The following is a 23,840-nucleotide window of genomic DNA, read 5'->3' as shown; positions in this document are numbered from 1 at the left end:
CTCAGAATCAGGCAGTGACATTCTGCTCCTTTTAGAGGACTCCTCATAACCCGTACTATTTTTCACATGTTTCTCTTGTATACTTGTCTTTCCTCTTTTGTAAAAGAGTCAGTTGGAGATCTCAAACCATCCAGGCACCTACCACAGATATTTACAAAAGCAGGCAACTTTCTTATTCTGAGTGATATATCTGTGAAACATCACTGCCTTACCAAAGGCTCAAGCCATCTTCTGGCGCCTGGCTGCGCTCAGACAGGTGGCCTCAAGTTGTTCCCACTTAAACACATGAACTCACCAGAGACAGATTATGAATTCACCTAATAAGATGTTTTTAAGGACAGCAAAGCTTTTGTTAAAAAATAAAATCACAATCCCCCCACAAAAATATACCGAACCAAAAGAGGTAACATCAGTGCAACTGTAACAAGACTTCAATTGTGACTGTGAAATAAGCTTAGCTACAGCTACTTGAGATTTTGTAGAGTGTAAAAAACTGATCTACCAAGTCTACCAACTGATATACACAACATTCTTATAGCAATAAAGGAATATCTTGCTGAACCAACCAATTTTAAAAGAAAAATAACAGTAGCTCAGCATGTAAATCTAAGATTTTTACCAGTTTTAATGAAGTTTTATGTAAAACTTACAACAAATGAAAAGGTTCTTGAGAAGTTGAAAACTGCTTCTAAAAGAAAATGTTAGTTTAGAATAACAACACATACCCTTTCACAGGTACAAAAAACCATAGGCTTTCACAGTTGCGTGGCTTGTGTGTTTCTCTTTGTTACTCATTAATAATTTTATGATCGCTGTACCAATTAAGCTCCAGGGAAGTCTCAAGAATAGAGCTGCTAACATAGCTCAACACCAGGAAGGGTTATGTGATTGAAGCAGCCCCTCAAGCCACCGCTGCCCACCAGCAGCCCAAAGCCAAGCTCGTCACAGGGCTTATCCGAGAGCAGCTCCTGAACTGCACGGTGGCTGCATGACTTCAGAGTAGCTCATCCCCAGTGTGACACCCCTCAACAAGCTGTAAGGTTGAATTTAAAGGAGGGATCTGAATGAGGAATTAAGGGGCTGAAGCAAAGAAAAAAAAAAAAGAGAAATGAGCTAAGGCTACTGAGGAATAAAGCCAGAGAAGACCAGGCTGTATCAGTTTTGCTCATAATGCAGCTACCTGCTGTTGTGAAAGGGGTTTTTCCTTTCAGAGCCATTATGCATTGCATATTACTGCAGACTGCATTTGTTTGACTGACAAAATACATAATTTTCATACCTAGTTTAAAGCAGGCAAGCTAATGATTTACTAGATGATGATACATTTAGAAAGCATAACTGTTCTATTTAGAATTTCAACTTCTTCACTTAGAAATGAATATTAAGATAGAAATACTGTAGAAGTTTTTTGTTCTTTTTTTTCATATTTTTATCTAATTAGCTTTCACTGGAAATAAAAACAAACATGAAATGTAAAATTTTTCCTATCAATGCAGAAATGTACTATTTAGTTCCCAAAATCACTTATGTTTTTAGACCGGGAATATATTGCATTCCTTCATGACTGATCTGTGGTAAGTAAACCCCTTTACCTCCTTAAAAACCAATGAATAAAACATGCCAAATTCCTTTGGATAAGATACACTTTGTTTTGATACTACAAGGACTAATCTGAAAGTAACGTCTCTTGTTTTATTATGCTGGTCCGTGACATCAGAGGCAGATGTCAGTGGTATGGCAGCAGAGGGGCAGTCTGACAAAATGGCGTCTGACGTGGGAGTGCGGATGAAGCAAAGGTGTGGAACTGAACTCCTCCATGCGGAAAAAATGGCACCCATCGACATTCATCAGTGCTTGCTGAATGCTGATGGAGACCAAGCAGCAGATGTGAGCACAGTGAGGCAGTGAGTGATATGTTTCAGCAGTGGAGACAGCAAGAGCGGGTCACTTCTGCTGGTGTAGATGTTCACAAGTGCAGCATGCAGGCTCTTGTCCATTGCTGGCAAAAATGCACAGCTAATGGCAGTGACTGTTTTGAAAAAGAGTGTTTTGTAGCTGAGAATTTGCTCTGTCAAATAGTGTTGTTGTACTCTTTGTATCTGTTCTCGTTTCCATGAAAATAATAGGAAAGTAATGCCTGCTATGTATTTTCTCAAGTAAAACCACTCAGCATCATAACTTTTTTTTAAAATAAATATATAACATTCAACTTTCATTACATCACACTGATTTTTAAAGAGTATGGCATATGACATAAACGTGAAAAGGAAATGAAGGTATTTTCTAGAACTATTTATAGTAATCCAGTCACGCTGAACTGATTGTATTTCCTCCTCTATTGAAAATGCAGACAGCTGCGTACAAAATAGATGGCATCAACTTTCATCTAATGCAGAAGATAGTAGCGAATCATACTAGTGTGTAAAAACTTAATATTGCTTTCAATTTACACTGGGAAAGAAAACTTTACTGTGACCAAATGTTGCAAGTAACAATTTGTATGGATAATCACATATTTCTGCGGAACATATTCACATGTAAAAACTACTAATGATTAAATTCATTTTCCTAAGAATTAAATTTTAACACTGGTAAAACGTTTATTTTAGTGAAAGCACTTAGACAGAAAATAAATTGTTAGCAGCATGAAGTTGTTTTGTATTTTTTAATTAAAAGAAGCTGTAAAGCAGAGTTTATATAACATAGTTTCCCTCAAATATCTGGAATCCAGCCAAGAGCTATTGGTTTCTCAAAGATTTAAGTCTTCTGAACAACAGAAGCTGAATTCTGAACAGGGATAGGTAATAGTTTGCATCATGTCTTTGGTAAGTTATGCTTTTTCTACCTATCTACCTATTCATTTTAAAATTTGTTAGCTTGAGGGTCAAAAGGGCACTATAATTTACATGGACAAACTAATCTAGTGACAGGCCACCTGAAATCGGTTAGTTCAAGAGTAAATTAAAGCCATACTTGGTCCCTTTCACATTTCTTCTCATGTTCCAAAGCATTTCCAAAGAATTCAATTCCAGTGGTTCCATTGTATACAATATTCAACGTTCTGACATTCCCCTTTGTCAAGAAGGCAGGATCATGGAAGATACTAACACACCTCTCTACATCCTAGTATGCTTATTGTGAACACCAGAAAGAAATGCTGTTATGACACTGGATCACATATTCAATTATTTTCATTCTTTTGCTCCTCTGCTTACATATTACTTGACTGTTTGAGGATCTCTGCTGGAAGATCTCACAGCACCAAGTCTGGAAGTGTGGAACTCCGCTTTGCTTCATTGCCTTTGAATTTACCTTTGAATCTTTTCAGCTTTTGATACTATACTCAATCCACATCCAGTGCATATGCATATTTTAATTTAGACTATTTCTTCAATTCACTGTTGCAAAAATAATTCATTAAACTCAGACTGGCAACTGAAAATCATATACATATGGCTCACTAGAAATATTTTCTTGAGAAGCAGGTGGTACGCATGCAGCAAAATTTTAGTAATGTTCCACAAGAATCAATTCTACAGTGTAGTGTTTCCTCTGAATTTTGTAAAACAGGAAAATAAAGGCAAGAATTATTCCTCCCATGCTAAAACATGGCCAGAATTTAAGGGGGAAGAAAAGTAACCAGATAGTCAGTTTACAATAACCTAAACATAACAAAATCTCTCCCATCCAGAATGTTATTTATTCAAATTGTATTTACTCAAGCTACAATTATTCAATATATCTATGTTAAAATCAACATAAAGATCCAGAACATCCAAACGTTTCAACCATGACTGTATCACGGATTGTTGTCACTGAGAGAACCTCAAGAGCTCTACCAACTAAAATAACTGCATATAAAGCCAAATTGGAAAAGTAAGAAGGCCACAGACATAACCCTCAACATGCACACATTTAACGTTTCAAGGAAATCTACAAACCGTACCTACGCTTCTTAACAAATCTCTCAGAGAGAAGTCCATCATGCTTAGCTATAGGGTGCACAGTAAGTACAAATAAGATATTGATACACATTTTCATTTAAGAAGGAAAATGATTTTGTATTAACTAGTATGCTAGTAGAATGTAAGGAGTATAATTTTTATATATGTTATATATTTTCCTTTGGACAGGTTTTTGCTATCAAGTATAAAATCTAAGACTATTTTAGACACCTATAATAAATACATCAGAAGCTAGAAATGTCTGAAAGTAGGCAGGATTTTAACAGCTGGCACTTTGGGACATTTCTGCCTCTGCCTGACTAGCATTTAGCACATTTCTAAAGCGCTGAGAGTCATGTTACTTATTCTGAATATTTGCCCATTGTACTACACAACTAGGTCTCATACAGGTGATTCAATTTATAATTCAGAATACAACATCCCAGTTAGAAGTGCTGGGTGTTGTGGAGGGAAGAAAGACGGACAAGATCCACATCATGGTCTGTTCTGGCTTGCAGATTATTTCTGGATGCGCTTTTATTATATGGACCTGTTTAATTACCTTGAAGAATACACTCTTTTAAAAAACACTCTTCCTTACTTTTTATTTTGACACCAGTTCTGTTCTTCTGAGTGGTTTAATAGCAACAAAAACTATCTGAGACATACTCAGAGTAAAAATAAAAGGAAAAGTCAAACAACAACTCAACAGTACACCAGCTATCGTCTGCTTGCAGCATATTGGTACAGCACTCAGCTCAGTTCTTTCAAAAGGGGCAGAAGACACAGAACTCCAGCCTGACACATTAGATCGACACACTGGCCTTTAACACTCCAAGCATCACATAAGAGTACTCAAGCTATTTCAAGTCACGCAGACAGACATAATTAATTGTGGGTTGCTCTCCATTTGGCAAAGATAATGGAGACTATATTTGAGGAAAGCCATCAGTAGTAGAGTAGAAAGAGAGGTTTTAAAGTAAGAGGCCCTAAAAGCATGTTCTTTGTATCCGACTTAAAGCTTGATCTTCAGAGCCCAGATCAAAAGTGCTGGGACACATTCTCACCAGAAAGGTCTTAACTTCATAATTCATTCTCTGCTCATTAAGTTCATTGACTTTAGGTACAGAACATAAGCAAACAGATGTCTTATGCTGCCAGGAATGTGCTGATGACTTAGAAAAATATAAACCCACAGGGAGCAGAGGATTCAAAAGTTCCACTGAAACCAAAGGAGTGTGTGGGAGAAGAAAGACAGCAGACAACACTTAACACATACCACACCTTCTGAAATCAGAACACAAAAGAACAGAGAGAACATCTTTAGCTTTCAAGTTGATTCACCAAATGTAGAGGCTAGAAAGGGAAGTCTTTCTTGTTCAAGAGTAGCTGCTAGGAAGGTAAACGCACAAGATAGGGAGCTGAAAGATACTTGTACTTAGTGTACCTGCTCCTTAATGTGAGCTTATGTTGCTTAGCCAGTAAAAAGTACCAGGCGAATATCTGGCAGGCACAGTGAAGGTCTTTTATTCATGGAGAGAAGCCTGATTCTATTTAAAAACAACTTCCACGGCAGTACTGTGTGCTCCAAGTTTCAAAAAACAGTATGTAGAGGAATAACATTTATTAAACATCTTACATTCTGAGGTCCTCAATAACTTCTTCCAAACAAACACAGAGTCAGAAGGTGCTAAACAGCTTTTATTTATTTATTTTCTTATTTAAACACTAAAGATGACCCCTCTTCTTTACAAGCCAGCGTTGTCAGCCCCAGTTCCCATGGAGAGGGAGAAGGTCTGTGCTGGTTGGGTCACAGAGCCAGTGGCAGAGGGAGCACGGAGGAACTCTGCTGCTCAGAAGCTGTGCCTGCAACACAACCCCCAGCAACAGAGCAAGGCTTACTTTAACCAAGCTTTGATTGATAATATATGTGTTCACAGCTGTGACAAGTTGAGAATCATACTTCTGGGTGATACGCAATTATTTTGCTTAAAGTTCTCCCCCTTCTTTCTCCTGAAATTTTCTTAATATTTCTAAAATGGTAATTTAGTCTAATAGCAAAGATCTGTGAGTATAGAATTTGACTGCAGTTTAATACTATTTAAAATGAAAAGCATATTATAACAAACCATGGCTCATTATCTTCACACACATATCAGTACACATATTTTGCTATCAACAAAAAGATTAGAATAAGCATGATGTCTGGAAAGGCATATCCAAAACAATAATCTAAAAAAGCAGCTGTCTCAGAAGCCACAAAATGCATTAGGGATCTAAATTCATTAGCTGTAGCTTCTGCACATGAAAACAAGCATCCTGGATCTGAGTGGGAAGCAGCTTAACTCCTGCCTTCCCATGTAGCACGCTCCAACCACAACAGACACCTTTTCCTGAAAAGGAAAACGGGAAACCAGAGCAAATCCCACTTTCCCCCCTTCACCTTCGAGCCAGCCTACTCAAGATGCAATGAACATGAGTTTTGGGCTCTGCAGCCCGAAGGTATTCTGGCTCCTGCCCGTCACAAGAGCCCTCCCACTCAGCTATGCTTTAACTTGCTTGGGACGCCTTTCTCCCTTCCATTTGAAGCTGGATCTGGTATTCACACAGAAAGGAAAAGGTGCCTGGAACAGAGTTAAACCATCAAATGTGATGCTGAAGAGTTGGCAGTAAGCACATGTCTCTTTGTGCTGTTTGTGTTTACTTTTAATCATCTCCATTAAAGAAAACAAAAAAATCAAAAAGCACAACAGACACAGGGTAGGGAGTAGACACCGGTATTCCAGTTTCCTTACTCCAAGGTCACTGCAGTTCAATGATTAATGCAGTATTAGAGAAGCACATATATCTTACGCTATTGGAGTAGAATCACTGCGCAGCCAAAGTAAACAGCAGAGGTCCTTCCAACTGGACTGTTTCACACTTCGATGCTAGAAGATGTGCTAAGCCTATGCAGAACTAGATTTTGAGGTCTCCTGCTTCTTGGATGAACGCTCCAATAAGCACAAATATGCATTTCAAGAAGAACATTCTGTAACTTCAGGTTTTGGTTTTGAATCAAGTAGACAGATGTGCTTGACATACAGTGCTTTGACTCTGACAATTCAGCTCCAGAGCATACTGAGAATACAAGCTTACTCCTTTGCTAGTGGGTCATCTTAGGCAAATATGCTCAAAACATTTTGAGAACTGGATTTCAGAGATTCTGAATTCAATTTCTTGGATCATCCTTCCCTAATTTTGTATAATGAATGCAATGCACAAGTTGGAAACTGCATATGGTCTGTTCCTGGTTCTCAGCTCTAGTTCACAGAGCAGTAAAGTAGGAGTAAATTTTTATAAGTTCATTGCCACATACATACATAGTACATACAACTGAAAATTATATACAATTCCCTATCTAAATGAAAGATGCATTGGTATGTGTATATAATATCCATGTTTTAAAACCGACCTAATCCTCTCCCTGTCCCAGCTCCCCCAAAGGAAAAGCTCTGGGACTCTGAATCATTTTAAGGAAGTTCGCCTGCTTTCAACTGAAAAAGAAGTGAGTTTATTGTACATATTTAATAGTAGTCAGATGCTTAAAGACTTCGTCATTAATCTGGAGGCAAATGGAAGAAAAAAAGAAACAAAGTACCCCCCCATTAAAGCAAACCAAAAGACGCCCTCATAACCAATAGTACTAGTTTGAGATCCCTCTCCAGTTTGTACTCATTCTCATAGACAAAATTAAAAAAATAAAGAAAAGAGCAAGGTGATCATGGTCACCCATCCACCATAAAAATAAGGAGAGAATAATTGCGGGACTGACATCATGCACCCCTAATTTATGATGGGGAAGCAGCACGAAAAACCTGAAGATCATTCATCTGCTTGAACAGCCATCAGAAAGTACGCTGTATTTTTCACAAGCACCAAAGACGTGTTAAGGCAAAAGCAGATGAAACAACACTGAAGTGCAAAGCTATTGGCCAAATAAATCATCCATATCCTTTAATTTCTCTGGCTCTTACTGAAAGGTTCTAACTAGCACATCGAGAAAGAGCAGCTAAGGAAAAAACATCTTTATGCACAAGGTGACAAGCCACCTTTCATGTTGATGCTGTAACTGACCTGAAAACACCTGTGAAACACAGAAGGTAACCTTTGAGGTTTTTTTTATACTATCTAATTAAACAAGCAAACAAACAAGAAAATGTCTCTTCGGCAGAGTAAACAGATAAAAAGGGTACAGTAGTCTGCAGTTCAGCTAAGTATGTTTTCCTCATCTACTGAAAAAAAGCAGCAAAACATTTGCCAGCGACAGGGAGGGATGTGTGTAAAATCAGCTCGACGTAACATTTCCTTCGCAGAAAATTAACGGTGATTAACATCTGCGTAAGGCTGAATGACTTCAACCAGACAGACGGTGACTACCGACGCTAATGACTAGGGTTCCATTTGGAAAGAAAGATGGTCTAACTATGCTGTAAATTTCTAAAAGACAGACTTTGACCTGAATTTATCATTTGCCAGGATAGCAACTTAGAATCCTGGAAGACATTTTTCACCACTCTGTTTTTCAGTTAGCCCTAGCTGTAAGTTCATCTTACAGCTTGTTTAGCCCAGGTCTGACTTTCCTATCTTCAATAATTTCCTTTGCATCATAAAACAAAGAACTTTTTACTCCTAGAAGAGATTTAATGACCAGTATATGCTGGGAAACAAAGCTGACAGTCAACATTTGAACATCCCTACTTTTACATTACATTTTGCTGTTCCAAGCAGCCAGTATTTTTATTTCTTGTATTCCAACCACAAATTGCTTTAAGAACAGAGCAACTGACTGAGGCGCCGTGTATGGGAGTAAAGCTGTCAGAACTCAGGTGTCAAAAACAGTCAGAATACTATAAACAAAGGTTAAAGAATACTACAGCGCCTATGCAAATACATCATTGCAGAACAATCACATCCAAGGAATGCCTTGATCTTTCCAGAGTTTCTAGTAGGGGCGAGGGGGATTAAGAAAAATAAATAAATCAGCAGGAAAAAAAAAAAAAAGGATTTTCTTCATCAGCATATTCTACTTCCATCACCATTTGCAAAAGCTTTAAAATCAGTAGGATGAAGCCTCTCAGGAGCACTTTGGAGACCGGTACCCGTAGAAAGTGACTATTATACATCAACTCGGAAGGCAGTTAATATGAAAAACAGGAATGCAACTCCAACCAATATTTTCTTAGAGGGCTGGCAGCAAACTGTCAGATGCATGTGTGACCTCAAAACAACCTTTTGCCAGATGCCTCTTTAACCTCTTACAATTACATCAATTTCTAAAGAGATTGGTACGTTTTACCATTTTCCTCCCTTGGTTATGCAACTTAAAATTATGTGCTTAAAAGACTGACTGAAAATGCTTGGTTCTGTGCATTTTTGATCCATCTTAAAGCTCCAAACTAACGATCTCTAATACACCAACTTATTTTTTCCACCCCAGAAATAAAAGTGCTATAAAAGTTGAACAAAACAAGTCTTCAGCATTTTTCTTTACTCCTCTCGAGTTAAATTCAAAACCAGTTAACTTTGAGATAGCTGGGAATTAGGGGGCCAAGGCAGTATTTAGCCTAACCATCAATAAAAAAACCAACCCAGCTTTCATTTTAATGTTGTTTTAAATAAATTTTTATCATAAAAAGTATGTTAAATAAATAACGTACATTTAAATCAATAGAAGTCAACACAATAACTCAAAATTTGCCCGCTTAGAAACATTTTTAAAAGGGCATTTTTGTAAACTGAGTCATTTACAGAAATACATTTTTTGCAAATGTAAGTTTTTACAAGGTAAGATGCACATCATGAATGTGTTTTATGGGACTCCGGCCTTAGAAAACATAAAGACAGAAATGTAATGAAATGAAAAATAGGTCACGTATACTAAAAGTGCTAAAAATTCTAACATCTGACTTGTGGCTGAGATAACTATTTTAAAATCAAGAGGTATGTAAGCAAATAAGCAATTAAAAATCCTCTGTCAAAAGAAATCCACACTTGGAGGAAACATTAAACAAGAAAGATTTCCAGTACTGTACAAAACCTAGGGAAAAAGAAATATTTCCTTTGAGAAATATACCTACTTATACAGCGAAACAATGAATTTCAGTTGTTCTGTAACCCAGTTCCTTTAATCTGCATAAGAGATGCTGACTGAGTTCACTCAACCAAATCACTACTGGCTTTCAGAATACAATCAACACATGCTTTTCAACAGTATTAATATAGCATGAAGCTTGTGCTCCTAATTATTCATGTTTTTGCATTCTGTTTTTCCCCCTGCTGTAAAATATGCAAATTTACTTCTTTGTGTTATTTAGGTCCCACATGGGCCTCAACAGATCAGCTTGGAAGGAATTACAAGCCAACATCTAGATACATGCTGTCAACATTTCAAGCTTCATTATTTTTATTAGTCAGGAATGCCATTATAAATTTGATATTAGGCTTTAAAAAGCTTTTTATACATCTGATGAAAACCTACAGTCTAATAAAATGGTGTACTGATAATTACTATTACACTACTTTCTGTGTGTGTGTGTGTGTGTGTGTGTGCGCGCGCGGGCATAGGAAGGAGACAGAGAAAAGCACTGCAAATACCAGAAAGAAGAGAAATCACCATCTAGTGGTACTATTGAAAAATGCAGTTTGTTTTTCTGTAAAATTAGTACCCAAGAGGATTAGTTTGACTTCATTACTGAATGAAGGGTAGCCATTACCTCCTTATGCAACTAAAGATCAGTAACAGGAGAGGACTGTTTCTTCTCTTTCTGAATTCTTCCCCTCAATTTTCAGTCAACTCTGACTGAAAAATTCAGTGCCCAGACAAGCTACTACCTCTTCTTTTAACGTAAAATCCAGAAAGCAGTGATTCAAGAAGCAGGTCACTTAATATAATCAACGCATGCTTTGCAACAGTATTAATATAGCATGGCATGCACCAAAACATTTACTTACATTGGCACAGGCTAATGCATACATTCTTTAGACAAAAAAATATTACATTTCCCCAAAATCTCTGATTGTCACAAAGTTAGTATTAAATATTTTTAAACCTTCACGAGAAAATGAAATGGCAGCTTGGTTATTGGGAAACTGCAGGGTTTGAAATAAGTAACTTAAACCCACTGATGCAGAAAATAGAAGGTCATTGAAACCTTCTTTTCTCCAATGGGCACAAAGCCTTGTGTACTTCTTAAACATAATAGTATATTTTAAAATACTGCAGCATTCCAGTCTTCCTTACTAAAAGCTCCTTAAATATTAATGGCAGAACAGTGTAAAGATTCACAGGAATCTACTACAGATTACTATCAAGTCTACAAAAAAAACAGCAGCAGCAGCAACACTAAGGTCTTACAAATCTCTTGATACATTTCCTCTTTGAGGTACACGCACGCAAGAGAAAAATCAAACAGCAATTTGAACAGCACTAATAAAGCAGTAGGGATGTAGTCCTTTGGTTTGGAAGGGTCAGTATATCATATTTCCTTTTCATAACATACTTAATTTTTGAAGATTTTTAAACTGCAGATTTATCTCAGAAGCAAACATTTAAGAAGTTCTTCAAAATATACATAGAGACCCATATTATTGAGACTAACCTATAAACAATATTTTATTTTAAGATGTACTTACATGTCGGAAAACAACTAGGTGTCCCTTAATTCATGACACAATGTATCTAGTTCTTCCACAATAAAAAGCATCCCAAAGAGTATCTGTATGTATAGTACATTAATGGGAACACAGAAATGGATTGTGAGGGGAACGATACATGCACTGCTCTTCAGAAAAACAGAGCCAAGATTCCCAAAACTCAAGACCAACTGGTGCTGCCTATTTTACTTTTTCATATCTTCATCACAGAAGACTTCCTGATTTGTTAAGGCCACTGCCACCAAACCTGCTCTGCTCCCCTTCCTCAGGCAGCATAGCACTGTGCCCCTCAGTGCTGAGGTCTCTGCTTCCTGTCCTGATGTCACCTTCCCTTCACTGCAGGTTCACCTGCCTCGGGGTGCAGCTGCCCTTGCTGCTCCTGCACACTGGCTTATTTCACATTTTGCTGGAAGAATAATCAAGACCCTGCACATCAGTATCCTAAAATATACCTGAAAACAAAATGAACATGAAGCAATAGTTTTTGAAAAGCACGTGCAGGGCTCCACACAGGACCATCCAAAATTCAAACTGTATCTCTGAGAACAATGTTTGCAGAGTTTCTGACCTTCTTGCCAAACACACATGAAAATAGCACTGCTGCCTCTATTTTTCAATTCCTGATTTTTGACAGAGATTATTACTACAGATCACGTGCATCTTTGTTAACTGATGGGAGATTTTTAGCTGTGTGCAAAACCAACACACTAGCATTAACATGTCTTCTTCCACACAGCTACCAAGAATAATCAAAATGCATTGTAGACTAGAATTCATTTTGCAAATAAATTGCAATTTAGTTATTTCTTGATAGGTCTCTTTGAGACTTAGTAGGATTCCTGAATGCCCTCATTAAAGGTGTATGGTATGAAAAACCTTGAAAGGGATTTGTGACAGACAAGTTTCTCTTGACTACAACAGTGGAAATCAGAAGCAAGCATTCTCTGAAGATGTATTTTTTCTCTTCTTTTTTCTCCATGAAAGAGAAGCACAATGCTTCCTCCCTTCTCCATAGAGTATTAGTGAACAAGGATTTTTTCTTTACATGCTTCAAATTAAAGACTGGGTTTAGAAACCAACCTGAAACACACAAAATTTAGCTCTGACTCCCTTTTAAGACTGTTCACTGGCTAAGGCAGTATTCACATTTATAACCTGGAGAAAAAGTCCTAAGAACAGCTGTCCTATAATTACTACTAAGATTAGCTAAAGACTTTAGTACTGGTGTTCTAGAATGCTTTATATCTCATTTCAAGAAGTTTCAATACCTCCCATCTAAGTGATAAAAAACAAACTAGGAGAATAACTATTCCTAGACAAAGCTTCTACGTGAGTATCTACTCAGGTGCTGACCTATAATTCTGCAACTGCTTCTGACCAGCAAGACAGTGGTATGCTCCATTGACAAGACTGGCAGTACTTCTTTTGCCAAGTAAAAGTTCAGATGAAAAGACAATATACTATCTCATCACAGCCTGCAAAATTAACTGCTATCCAAGAAAAAAAAATAGAAAATAGAAATAACAGAAGATTCAAGCATACTTGATAATTCTTCAATTTAAGAGATTACTTTAATACAGATTTATAGGAATAAAGTTCAAATAGTCACCGACAGTATTTCAAGAAAAAGTAATGAAGCTAAATTAAACACAGAATTGGGGCAAGCAATTGAGGCAGATAAGCAACCTTTATGTGCAGAGCTCTCTTTCTGTTGCAGAATTTGAAACTCAAGTCTCCAAACTTTTGGGAGATGAGGGTACTATCTCCTTTAACTCTTCCACAATGCAAGTGCTGGAATTATTTAGTAGTCATCAAAACCAGGGTGAGTAGACAAGTCCATATGCAGAAAATCCAGGGGAAGACAACTGTTCAACATGACAACACAGTCACATATGGGAAACTGGATCTATTTTAACAATTGGTAGCTAGTTGTGGATATTTGTTTTAAGAACATAAGTAATCTATCATAAAAATGAGCTCTAGTGGTCTCTCATATTGTTAGATTTTGATAATTCAAAGGCTCTCTTGACTTCAGAATGCTCAAATACCACTTACATAGATTCCTGTAAGATTCCTGAAAAGAACTCAGTTAATCAGAACAACAGAAATTGAATACTGATGATGACAGTTTTACAAGGAGAAGAATACAAATTTTTAGAAGAGGAAAAAGAAAAGGATCATTTACAGCACTCTAACAATAAATTCTGTTTCTCCTGTGTACTTGAGCCATCATATAGAACTGCGACAGAACTTACTTAAAAGCGCAGATTTAGCCCATCCACAGGCAAGTACACTTCAGATTAAGTTCTGAATAACAGAAAGACTTTGAAAACCCTAAACTGCTTAGTTTTCAAACTAATCAGGAGTTGTATTCTGAATCAGAACATCTAAATTCACGGTGTGACTAGCAATACACAGACACATCTTGCCTTCTAGAATAAAAAGACTTTGGGGATAACATTAGAAGGAGGGAAGCTAACAGCTGTAACGAGATATTCTCTCTGCAACTCTAACCCTAAAGTTAGAAGCAGCAACTCTGAGGTTTCTTGTTCTGAAAAGAAATAATGTATCATTGTTTAAAACATGAGGGGAAAAATAAGAAATCGTATTTTTGATGATCCCAAATAAGAGTTTGTTCCTATTCAAAAAACAATGTGAAGAAATAAAGCTTTAGCTATTTAGTCTGTATTAGAGTAGGCGTACTTGTGGAAAAGCAAGAATTCAGAGTAATTTTTGTCATGGCTTCTTTTAAGTCTCCTCTCTTGGTCTAAGCATCTCAAAGACATTTTTACATTTCAAAGATGACAAGAATCACAAAATACAGAAGCATCACTTACCCACAATAACAAATCCATCTGCTTCTCTCTCTTGCACTGTAATTTTCTTTGAATCTTGACTTTTTCGCAACCAGCTGAGCATAGTCTCTTTTTCTCTTCTTCTAGGTTATCTAAAATGAAGACAATATATGTTAAATAAATACAAGATAGCAGAATTTAGCATAAAAAGTTCATACCATCCTAAATACCAAATACATGATATTACAGCTAAATCTTTATCACCGGATCTGAAATATCAGGCATTTGCACGTCAGACAGAGTTCTTATTGGAACAGCATTTGACTTCAATAGGCAGAAAGATTAAACTACAACAGTTTTTGTTTTGGTTTTTTTTGTTGTTTTGTTTTTTGATGTTTTTTTTTTAAACAGAGAATGGAGAAAAACCATTAAAAAAATCCCTTATCTTTCTAAAGGAAAATGGAAGAAGAAAACTCTCTTTAGCATTTGTCAAGCACTTTTCCATATTCTTCTGCATTTTCGAACTGTTGTTACACAAGTTTTCCCACCAGAGTTAGTACTCAAGTTTTTCAACCCTAAAGCCCAAACATGATCCTATAGAAAACACAGTTTTATAATGCAGTAGTATTTGAATTAAGCAAATTAGACTATATTAAGTATCTGTGTATCAGTTACAAAGCCAAAAATAAAAAATAAGAACACACACAATAATAGCATAACACCCAATTTTTCCATTTCATAGTCTTACAGACAGCTTAACACTTGGGTTAGAAGAAACCACAATACAATCAAGCAACTTTTTCATAGCAATAAGCCATTCTATGATAAGAATCTTCCAAACAGGCTGTAACTATGACTTCACATCCGCTAGAACAGAACAGGTAAAGAATGACATTCATGGGATAAAAGCGTCACCTGTAAATGATTGTGCTCAGTATCTCTTCTCTCTCAGGACAGAAAGATTTGAAGCAATTTTTAATAGCTTAAAGAGGAAAAACTTATCTGGAAAAGCCTCACAAGCATTAGCCGAAAGATAGCCAGATAGGCCGGCTATAAAATACACCATATATTTAGATAAACCCAAAAATATCCTAAGTCAACTCTCTAATTAATCCGAACTTTTAAGATGTAGAACTAAGGAAGGTTCGTTCCTTAAAATAAGGAAATAGAACAAAAAGTTATAAGAAAAGCTTCATAAGCAAGCCCCACTCTGGCAAAAACTGAACAACAGAACCACGTGATGTATGCATTTACAGGTTCAGCTTCCTTAGTGGACTATCAATAATGCACCACTTTGTTTTCTACAAAATGTGCACTACCAAATGCAGCAACCAAGTCTCACTGCCTCCACCAGCAACAGCAGCTCCCATCTATACAGCTGCAACAATGAAACAGGAAAGCAGCACTGCCCAGCAGCCGCCATCCCAACATCCACTCCCTCCAGTTCCCTGGCACAGAAGTGCTCAGGTGCCAAAGTGGGACCCTGGGCAATGCTGAGCCATGCAGCAGCGTGGTAATGGAGTGGTTGAGATGTGCTGCGTCAAACTGAAGTGAAAGTAAAAGACGGGCACATCAAGCTTTTCTCTACTGAAATACCAAAACAAAACAGGTAAAGTCAAATAATGTAATTTTGAGTCCGAAGCAGAGTTTGGGGAACTGAATCCTGACTTACTTTGAAGATAAGCATAGAGAAGGGGCTGCCAATCCAATAGCAATGTATAAATCCTAATATATACACCCAGGAAGAGTCAAATCTAAAGAAAAGAGGTATACACTAGTGATAATATTATTTTACACTAAATGTGACAAAGAAGAATCATGGAGTGAAATACAGAAAACTACAATAATAGTGTTTATATTAAAAAATAAAAAAAACTGATTAATTATTTGCCCAAATCCCTCACTTCCCACCCAAGTATTTGTTATACCATAAGCAAGACTTGTTGTGCCCTGGTCAGTGACCTGCAGTAATTTTCTTCCCAACCAGCCCTGACTATTCACCACGTATGAACTGCCTCCCACTCTGCCGTTACAAGCATATCAAATCCTTCCACGAAGCAGGCCATACAGAGTCCTCGATGAAGCGTAAGCGTTGGCTTTCAAGAGCGGTGTATAAATAGAATGTGGTCAAAACCGGCAATGATTCAAAGCGCGGAGTGCTACCTCCGAATGAAATGCAGAGCGCCCCGGAGGCCGGCCAGATACTGCTGGCTTATGCTGACGCAGTGGAATTTCTATCAGTCAAATAAACCGCACTGATGCATGCAAGAACACACCAAACCAAGCAGTCTCAGGTATGCAGCCACACAAGAAATGAATGTTACTTATGTGCACTTTATTCTTTTGTGCACATTTCCTTACCTTAGCGCGTGAAATACCGGTGTGCCAGTCCCATGGAGATTACACAGCAGAAAGCCCCTAATTGCCTCCTTACCTATTCCTTACCTTCCCCCCACACCCAGGCTCAACACATGGCGCCAGCAGCGTATTCCTTTTTTTAGCCCTTAGGGAATAAGTCTTCTCCTGCTACCAATTAGGGTTGTCAGTCCCATAGCCCAAGCAGTAAAAACCTGTGCTGCAATGCTCAAGAGTCAGGTTTCCGCTCCAGTGATGTATGAAGGAGAGGCAGTTGTGGAACAGTTTCAAATGCAATTTTACCTTCTTCCCAAGCACACAAGAAGTAAAATCAACTCGATGTGTAAAATCTTACAGGTAGCTTTGGTAGAGACTCAGATTGCAGGCAGCCGCTTCAACTGCCAGAGCTGCAGCTGCTCCAACTGAGATCTGCATTACTTTACAATTTGGTACAGCTGAAAACTATTTCTCACACAAAATAAAGCATCTTACTAACCGCATACGTAACGCTTACACAATAGAGTTGTACGGGAAAACATGAATTTATCCTGCACACATAAACATCAGTGCTTTAAAACAAACAAACAAGACTGGAGGCATTTCAATTCAGAGAAGATGAGCAGTAAGTAGAATTTGATATAGCCAACTTAGCTTTACAAGCACTTTCACAGCCTGGATTTTCTCCCCTTTCACTGACAGAAGGCAAGCCTTTTCTGAGTATCCCAATTTTTTTCCTGTAAACCTGTAGTGCCCTCAGGCCTGCATCACCAACTTGCCTTATTTCAGTATCTATACTCAACGCAATTATTAACTTCAAACTAAATAAGAGCTTTAAAAAAAAAAAAAAGACAAAAAGCAGAGGCATATAAAGTGCAACACTGATATAGGAAAAGGATGGGCAACACTGTGATATCAGCAATATTTGCCCTCTTCAGAGTTTTATCAACTGTGGTACTTCAAAAGCGAACACAAATCACTCCAGCAATATGAAACGCAGACGTTAAGTCTCTTGAATTACATGTTAAAAACAGAACAAAGAAACACTGAGTTGAATGAAAACACGCGTGCTCTGGAAGATAAGAACACAGTTTAAGCACTTGCAGAGTCGGGCTGAGTTTTACTACTTGTAGATAAGATGAGGCTTCATTTCACAAAAGCTGTGAGCAACCAATTTCTGCACATATTTAATTTCAGAGTAAAAAATTAAGTTTGATGTTTGGGAATCTGGATGCGTGGTCACGTAAACTAGAGAGAAAAGCATGTGAGATATTTGCTTTTAAAAAGCTGTCAGCACAAACTCAGAGAAAACACACCCACTATTCAGAGAGTGCCACATTCCTTGCAGTAATGCCTCCTATATAGCACACTACTTTCCTCTTTCCAGATGGGTTTAATTTTATTTCTACAGGAGACCTGAAAATTGAATTCACTGCCTAAAGATAAAAATCTCCCATGGTAGGAATATGCAATTCCCTTCTCCTCATGTTTCCCCCCCTCAATAAAAAAGGAGATATAATTTTTTCCCTTTCTCTGGTCTCAGTTATTGGTAGTTAAAAATGAAAAGTGCTTTTGGCACTGCTTCAGTCATTAGCAAGTAATAAACTGTGAACTATAGCAATTCTGTGAGACTGCAAGAAATATTTTGTCTTTACGGGAGGCTCTGAGAACATACGTGGCGCTGGGCAACAATGAGTTACAGAGCAGCACACAGGGGTTAATGTATTCCTGGTGCACTTTGTCAGTCTGTTTTGACAAGAGGTATGGGAGACCTTTGAGCCAAACCAATACATTATATCCAATATGATTTTTGTATATGTACGGATCCTAACCTATTTAGCACTACTTTTTGGCATTTCCCTGCATGTTCACAAGTGATATGAGAAGAAAGATATTTTCATATTAAAAAAAAAACAACCTCCAAAAGGTGCAGGCTAAGATTAAAAAAAAAAAATGCTTAGGAATACAGCAAAGCAGAACTGTGGTGAAAATGCTGGTACTTAGATAAATGACGAAATGAGGTCAGAAAAGATACAAAGACTGATTTCAAAGAAAGAACCAGAATAATTTCAAATCCAGCTGTCTAAGCTGTAGAACCCATAGAAAGAGAAAACAGGAGGGCATCAGAGCAATTCTCTCTTCTTTTTCAGCATTTGCTGTGATTGACCACTAAATCAGCAACAAGAAAATGAGCAAGATGTTTACAGCCCTGTACAGCCCACTTATAACATGAACCAACTAATTCAGAGTCAAAAACACACATGTCAAAAAGATATCCCTGTGACATCAAAAGAATTTAAAAGCTTCTGGCCTAATAAAGGTTTGTGTGAAGAAGAGAAAAAGAAAGAAAACCCACGACAAATCATTTCTTTATCTCCCACTAATTCTAGTCACAATCCTTTAGTTTATGGATTTTAGGAAAATACGTGTCAAGAGAAACACAAATACAAAAATGGGATATACGTTTCCTAAAATACTAATAAATGCATTTTTTTCTTAAATAACACGAATATTTATTGACAAAGTTCTAATAGGGAACCGGAATTATTCAGTGCCAACACAACCTCAGCTACCATCATATGAAAACACACGCAGATGCTGAATCATAGAACGGCAACCACAATTAAGGTGACAACAGAAGCACAGGTGACAAAGAGAAAGCCAGGGGTGAACCAGGTGTAGCCGAACTGCCGGCAACAATCAAAGCTCTCAAGAAACCGGCAGATAAAACACAAAGCCAGGCTTTGACCAGACGGAATACCTAGTTGTCTGAAAGCCAACTTCCTTCCCTGAAAACTCTTTTTAACAGCAGACCTCCAGCGGCAACTAAGCGCGATAGAGATGCGTGCTTATAACACCACTGCGTTACAACAGCGTATAGCGTCATACTGACGCTCCAACCAGACACAACAGCCCCAGGAGCAGAGTTTTTGCAGCAGGCTGCTGCACCTTGTGTCAGCCGCTGCCTTTATGAGACATCTCCTTTAAAGCTCTAAGAGATGCTAACGCGACGAGGATCTCTGGCAAGTTAACCGCCGAGAGGTGAGCAGCAGAGCGACCCTCAGGAGATGACAGCGCTGAGGACAGCCTCCGCTTTCCCAGCGGTTTGAGAAAGGAAATTAGAAGGACGTTCCGTACTCCAGAGACATTCACGGAGCGCACCCAGCCACGGGAGCGGTGCGCGGGGGAGCCCCGGCCTCAGCCTGTCAGTCAGCCAGCGCCGCTCAGCACGCAGGACCGCGAGTTCCCCGAGGCAAGGAAAAGCGGTGGGATGGCACGGCAGCGGGGCAGGGGCACGGCGTGTACAACCCTGCAAAGCGAGCGGAGGGGGAAAAGGAGAAGGGTCAGGCGACAGCGTCGACACCGCCAGGAGCTGGAAAGGCTCGGGCGACGGCGGAGAGACCAACAGAAGGAGGAAGAACCCCAGAGCTTCCCTACTGGCTTCCCCAGAAGTCGGACCCTCCCTCCCACCGGCCTCGCTTCCCCCACCTCATCCCTCAAGTCACCCACCAGCCCGCCGCCGCCGCTCGCCGCTTCCGGCTCCGTGAGGCGACACCACCTCCCACTTCGCCACCCCCCGGCTCCAGGCGACTGTTGCGGCGCTCTCTAATGACGTCAGAAGAAAGCGCCGAGCCGATTGGCTGGAGGCGAGAAAGCCCCGCCCCGCCGCCGTTCCGTTACCAAGGGTAACGGGGGCGACTCCGGCGCAGCGCGGGAAGGCAGGCCGCCGCCATGGGCGACGTGCACGAGGCGCCGCGGCCGCGCATCGCCGCCGCGCAGCTGGCGCAGCACATCGGGCGGCCCGTCTGCTTCGTGGGGCGCGTCGAGAAGGTCCGTAGGCCGCCCCTCCCCCGAGCGGCTCTCGGGAAGCCCCCCTGCCCCTCCGCCGCCGGTGCGGCCTTGCCCGGGGCCGGCGCCGCCTGCAGCCGCCCTGCGGGCCGAGGCCCGTTTGCCCGCTCGCCTTTCGGTCGCTGCTGAGCGCGCGGCGTCATTTCTTTTGTAGATTCACCCGACGGGGAAACTTATAGTTCTGTCGGACGGAGAAGGCTGCAACGCAACGGTGGAGCTGAGCGAGCCTGTAAGTTAGCGAGGGCGTTGATTTTTCGCGTTCTCCCTTTTCCCCCTGTGCTGCATTGTCCCTGCTTCATACAGCTTCCACCGAGCTTGCGCTGCGTTGGCATTAACGCCCAATGTCCCGCGGTGTTTGTGCCTTTGGCTTGATGTGGAGGCGGCAGGGAGGTGGGCTCGGTGATCCCCGTGCTTCCCTTCCGGCTCGGGTGCTTTGTCATTCCGGGAATTGTTGGCTGGTGTGCAGAGATTTCGTTTCTCCTTTTCAGACACATCCCTCTTCCGATACTTCGGCCCGCTCTATTCATTGCTTGTTGCGTGGTGTATTTCACTACACGGCTTGTCTTCCTTTTACTTTCACTTTTTTCCTTCATCTCTTTACCAACCGTTTCCCTGCCCTTAACGGAATACTTAGTGAGGATAATCCAAAAAAAAAAAACAATAATGTTTTATTTTTAAGAGTCTCTTGAGTTGACATTTCATGTGCAGAAACACTGTTTTCCTTTGTAACCAAGTACCAGTAAAGGAGTAACACCCGGGCATTCTCTTCTATCTTTTTCTTTTTGCCTCCAAGATATGTTTTAATTAAAGGATTATTGTAGTTGTGACACCTGATGACAAATGCTCTGGCTTCAGTGAGCGTGTCAGCAGTGTTTCCATCTTTTCCTCTGAAGACTTGTTAAATGCAGACAAGTCTGACAGCGTTGATGTGAAATAATTGCATGTGATACTCTGACTTTTAAGACTTGAGTCTCATCGATGAAAAGTGCAATCTGGAGAAGAGTTTGGTCTTATAAGTATGAAACTCTGTTCATCTCCAAACTGCAAGAAAATGCCTTTCCTGCAAGTTCTGCCCTGTATTTTAACTCTTACTTGAGCTCCTGAAAAGGTTTCCTGTGTTGAGCTGTTGAAACCTTGGATGTCAGCATCTCACCTGTGATTCTCTAGCTTTCCACGATAGAGTAAATGGGTGAATGTCATAAATGCATAGCTGGATGTTGGGCTTTCCAGTCTGTGTTGCACCGCTGTGTAAGTGTGTAAGGAAGAAATGGGTATGTTTAGAAAGATCATGCGAGAGTTAGATATTGGAAGGGCATTACTGAAATAGTACCACAATCTTCAAATGAATATCCTAAGAACAAAGAGGAAAAAAAACAACCCAGCGTGTTCAAGCTAAATGATTTTAGGGTAAGATAATTTTTAGCCTTATTTTTTTTCCTTATTCAAACAAAGGCTTATTACCTAAGAAATAAATAATTTTGGCTCCTGAATAAATAAATAAGAGGTCCTGAATCTGGCATTGCTTTCTGGCATGGATGATACCTCCTTAGCTTTTATAGAATTCTGTAATTTACTAAGTTTTGAATGTAGATCAGTCAAATCTGGATTTTAATCGTCTCTGTGCCCTAGATCAATCTGTTCAGTGTTTAAATGGCATGGTTTCATATACCCATGAAGTGCAATCTTCCCTCTGTTGCTGCTTCATACCTTTTCTGTGTAGGTATGGAATAGCCTATTACAAAAACTGTGAATCTGTAAGAGGTGCAAAGCTTTTAATTTTTTTTTCCTCTTCCTCCCCTCCCCCCCCCCAGTACTAAGGTATGGCTTGACACAGAACAGAATCTGTTGTAATGAACAAACCTTCAGAGAGTTCCTAGTTCGAGTGCTGTGCAGTGGAAACAGCAGCTAATTTGGTGATGCTAATTTCATTTCTGGTACATTCTGCAGCTAGATGAAGAGATCTCGGGAATTCTTGAAGTGGTGGGAAGAGTAACAAATCACGCAACCATCACATGCATGTCTTACGTCCAGTTCAGGGAAGATAAAAGTCCATTTGGTAAGTAATGATATATGTTGTGACAAATTAATTTTGTGTTCTGAACATTTATTCAGTAAATAAGAAGAGAGAGCGTCATTATCCCTTCCTGTGGACAGGATCATTCTTCAAGCTGCCTGACACAGCGTGAAATATATAAACATACAATGGCATAGGAAAAATTATATACTCAATACATTGTTTTACTGCCAAACTGTAGGGACCGATTCAAGGCCTGAGCTGATCTAGGTCATTGCCATGGTCTGATGGTTTTCCCAGTCCTAGCTACATGGTTGTCTTCCCTGTCCTGTGCTGGATCTTGTGTGATTGTCCAGTCAGCAGGCCTAAAAGTAATCCTTCAGAAAGAAAGCAATGAGTATATGGCAGGCTTGAGAAACTGGGGAGCATGTAGGGGATGGAGAACACCCAGCTGTATTGCTTTAAAACTGGCAGTGCTTTAATGCTGCAATTTACTAGTGAGGAATTTAAGTTAAGCTTTTTCTTTTCTTGCCCTCTTTCAGATCTGGAATTGTACAACGAAGCACTGAAAATTATTCATGAATTCCCTGAATACTTCCCCTTCGGTACTGGGAGGAACAGTTGATTCTTCTTAGAGCTTCAGAGCGTGCAACAGTACCACGGCTGTCTTGCCTGACAGCATGATAAGAGTTGCATTAGTTTCCAATAAACATACTAAGAAGATGCTATTACATGTGCCATATGTGGCCAGTGAAATATATTTTCTTAGAAACTTTTCTTCAAATTAGCTTAGCAAGAAGCAGAACATTTCTGTGGCTACCTTACTGTCTGTATATATTTAACCCTTCTGCATTCATAAGGAATGGTCTCTTGCAGGATTGACTTGCTAGAAAGTTTTGTAGGCATCTTTTCCACTGTCCGCGGAGTTCCAGGATACTTAACACAAAACTCATACTGAAGATATTTGGTGGGGTTTTAATGTAAAGATATTTTAAAATGTCATTTGATTTGATATAAATTTATTGAACATGGGGGGGGAAGATTTATTTTGCATCTTGATAATGGTCACTTCTCCAATAAAAAAAATATGACTATGTTCAACTACTTCTGGTACTATTATATCTATCTAGTGCTATTTTCAGAGATGCATAGTGATTTCTGTTCCATTTTACCTAACACAGGTAACTTAAT

The 23,840-nt window shown here is 39.3% G+C and overlaps 2 protein-coding genes across 4 annotated transcripts in view; one reads left to right on the top strand and one right to left on the bottom strand.

The window, feature by feature from the left end:
• UMAD1 (UBAP1-MVB12-associated (UMA) domain containing 1) overlaps positions 1 to 20,426 on the bottom strand; it is a 70,769-nt gene extending 50,343 nt beyond the window's left edge. Inside the window, exons 1-2 of one of the 3 annotated variants that reach the window (XM_021385965.1) lie at positions 20,297 to 20,426; positions 14,477 to 14,586 (exon numbers count right to left, since the gene is read on the bottom strand). In XM_021385965.1, the coding sequence (XP_021241640.1) occupies positions 14,477 to 14,558 (82 nt within the window). In that variant the 5' untranslated portion in view covers positions 14,559 to 14,586; positions 20,297 to 20,426. Of the gene's footprint in view, positions 1 to 14,476; positions 14,587 to 16,502; positions 16,613 to 16,795; positions 17,026 to 20,296 lie in introns of those variants that run through there. The other 2 variants (XM_021385966.1, XM_021385967.1) reach the window with 2 other exon arrangements.
• RPA3 (replication protein A3) lies at positions 20,457 to 23,753 on the top strand. Its single transcript, XM_021385969.1, has 4 exons — positions 20,457 to 20,617; positions 20,790 to 20,864; positions 22,583 to 22,691; positions 23,192 to 23,753. Exons 1-4 carry the CDS (start codon positions 20,519 to 20,521, stop codon positions 23,272 to 23,274), a joined length of 366 nt encoding a protein of 121 aa, XP_021241644.1. The 5' UTR covers positions 20,457 to 20,518; the 3' UTR covers positions 23,275 to 23,753.

This window comes from Numida meleagris, chromosome 2 (assembly GCF_002078875.1).
Source record: "Numida meleagris isolate 19003 breed g44 Domestic line chromosome 2, NumMel1.0, whole genome shotgun sequence".
NCBI lineage: Eukaryota > Metazoa > Chordata > Aves > Galliformes > Numididae > Numida > Numida meleagris.
Note: the sequence above shows the minus strand (reverse complement) of the source record. Positions and strands in the feature narration are given on the sequence as shown.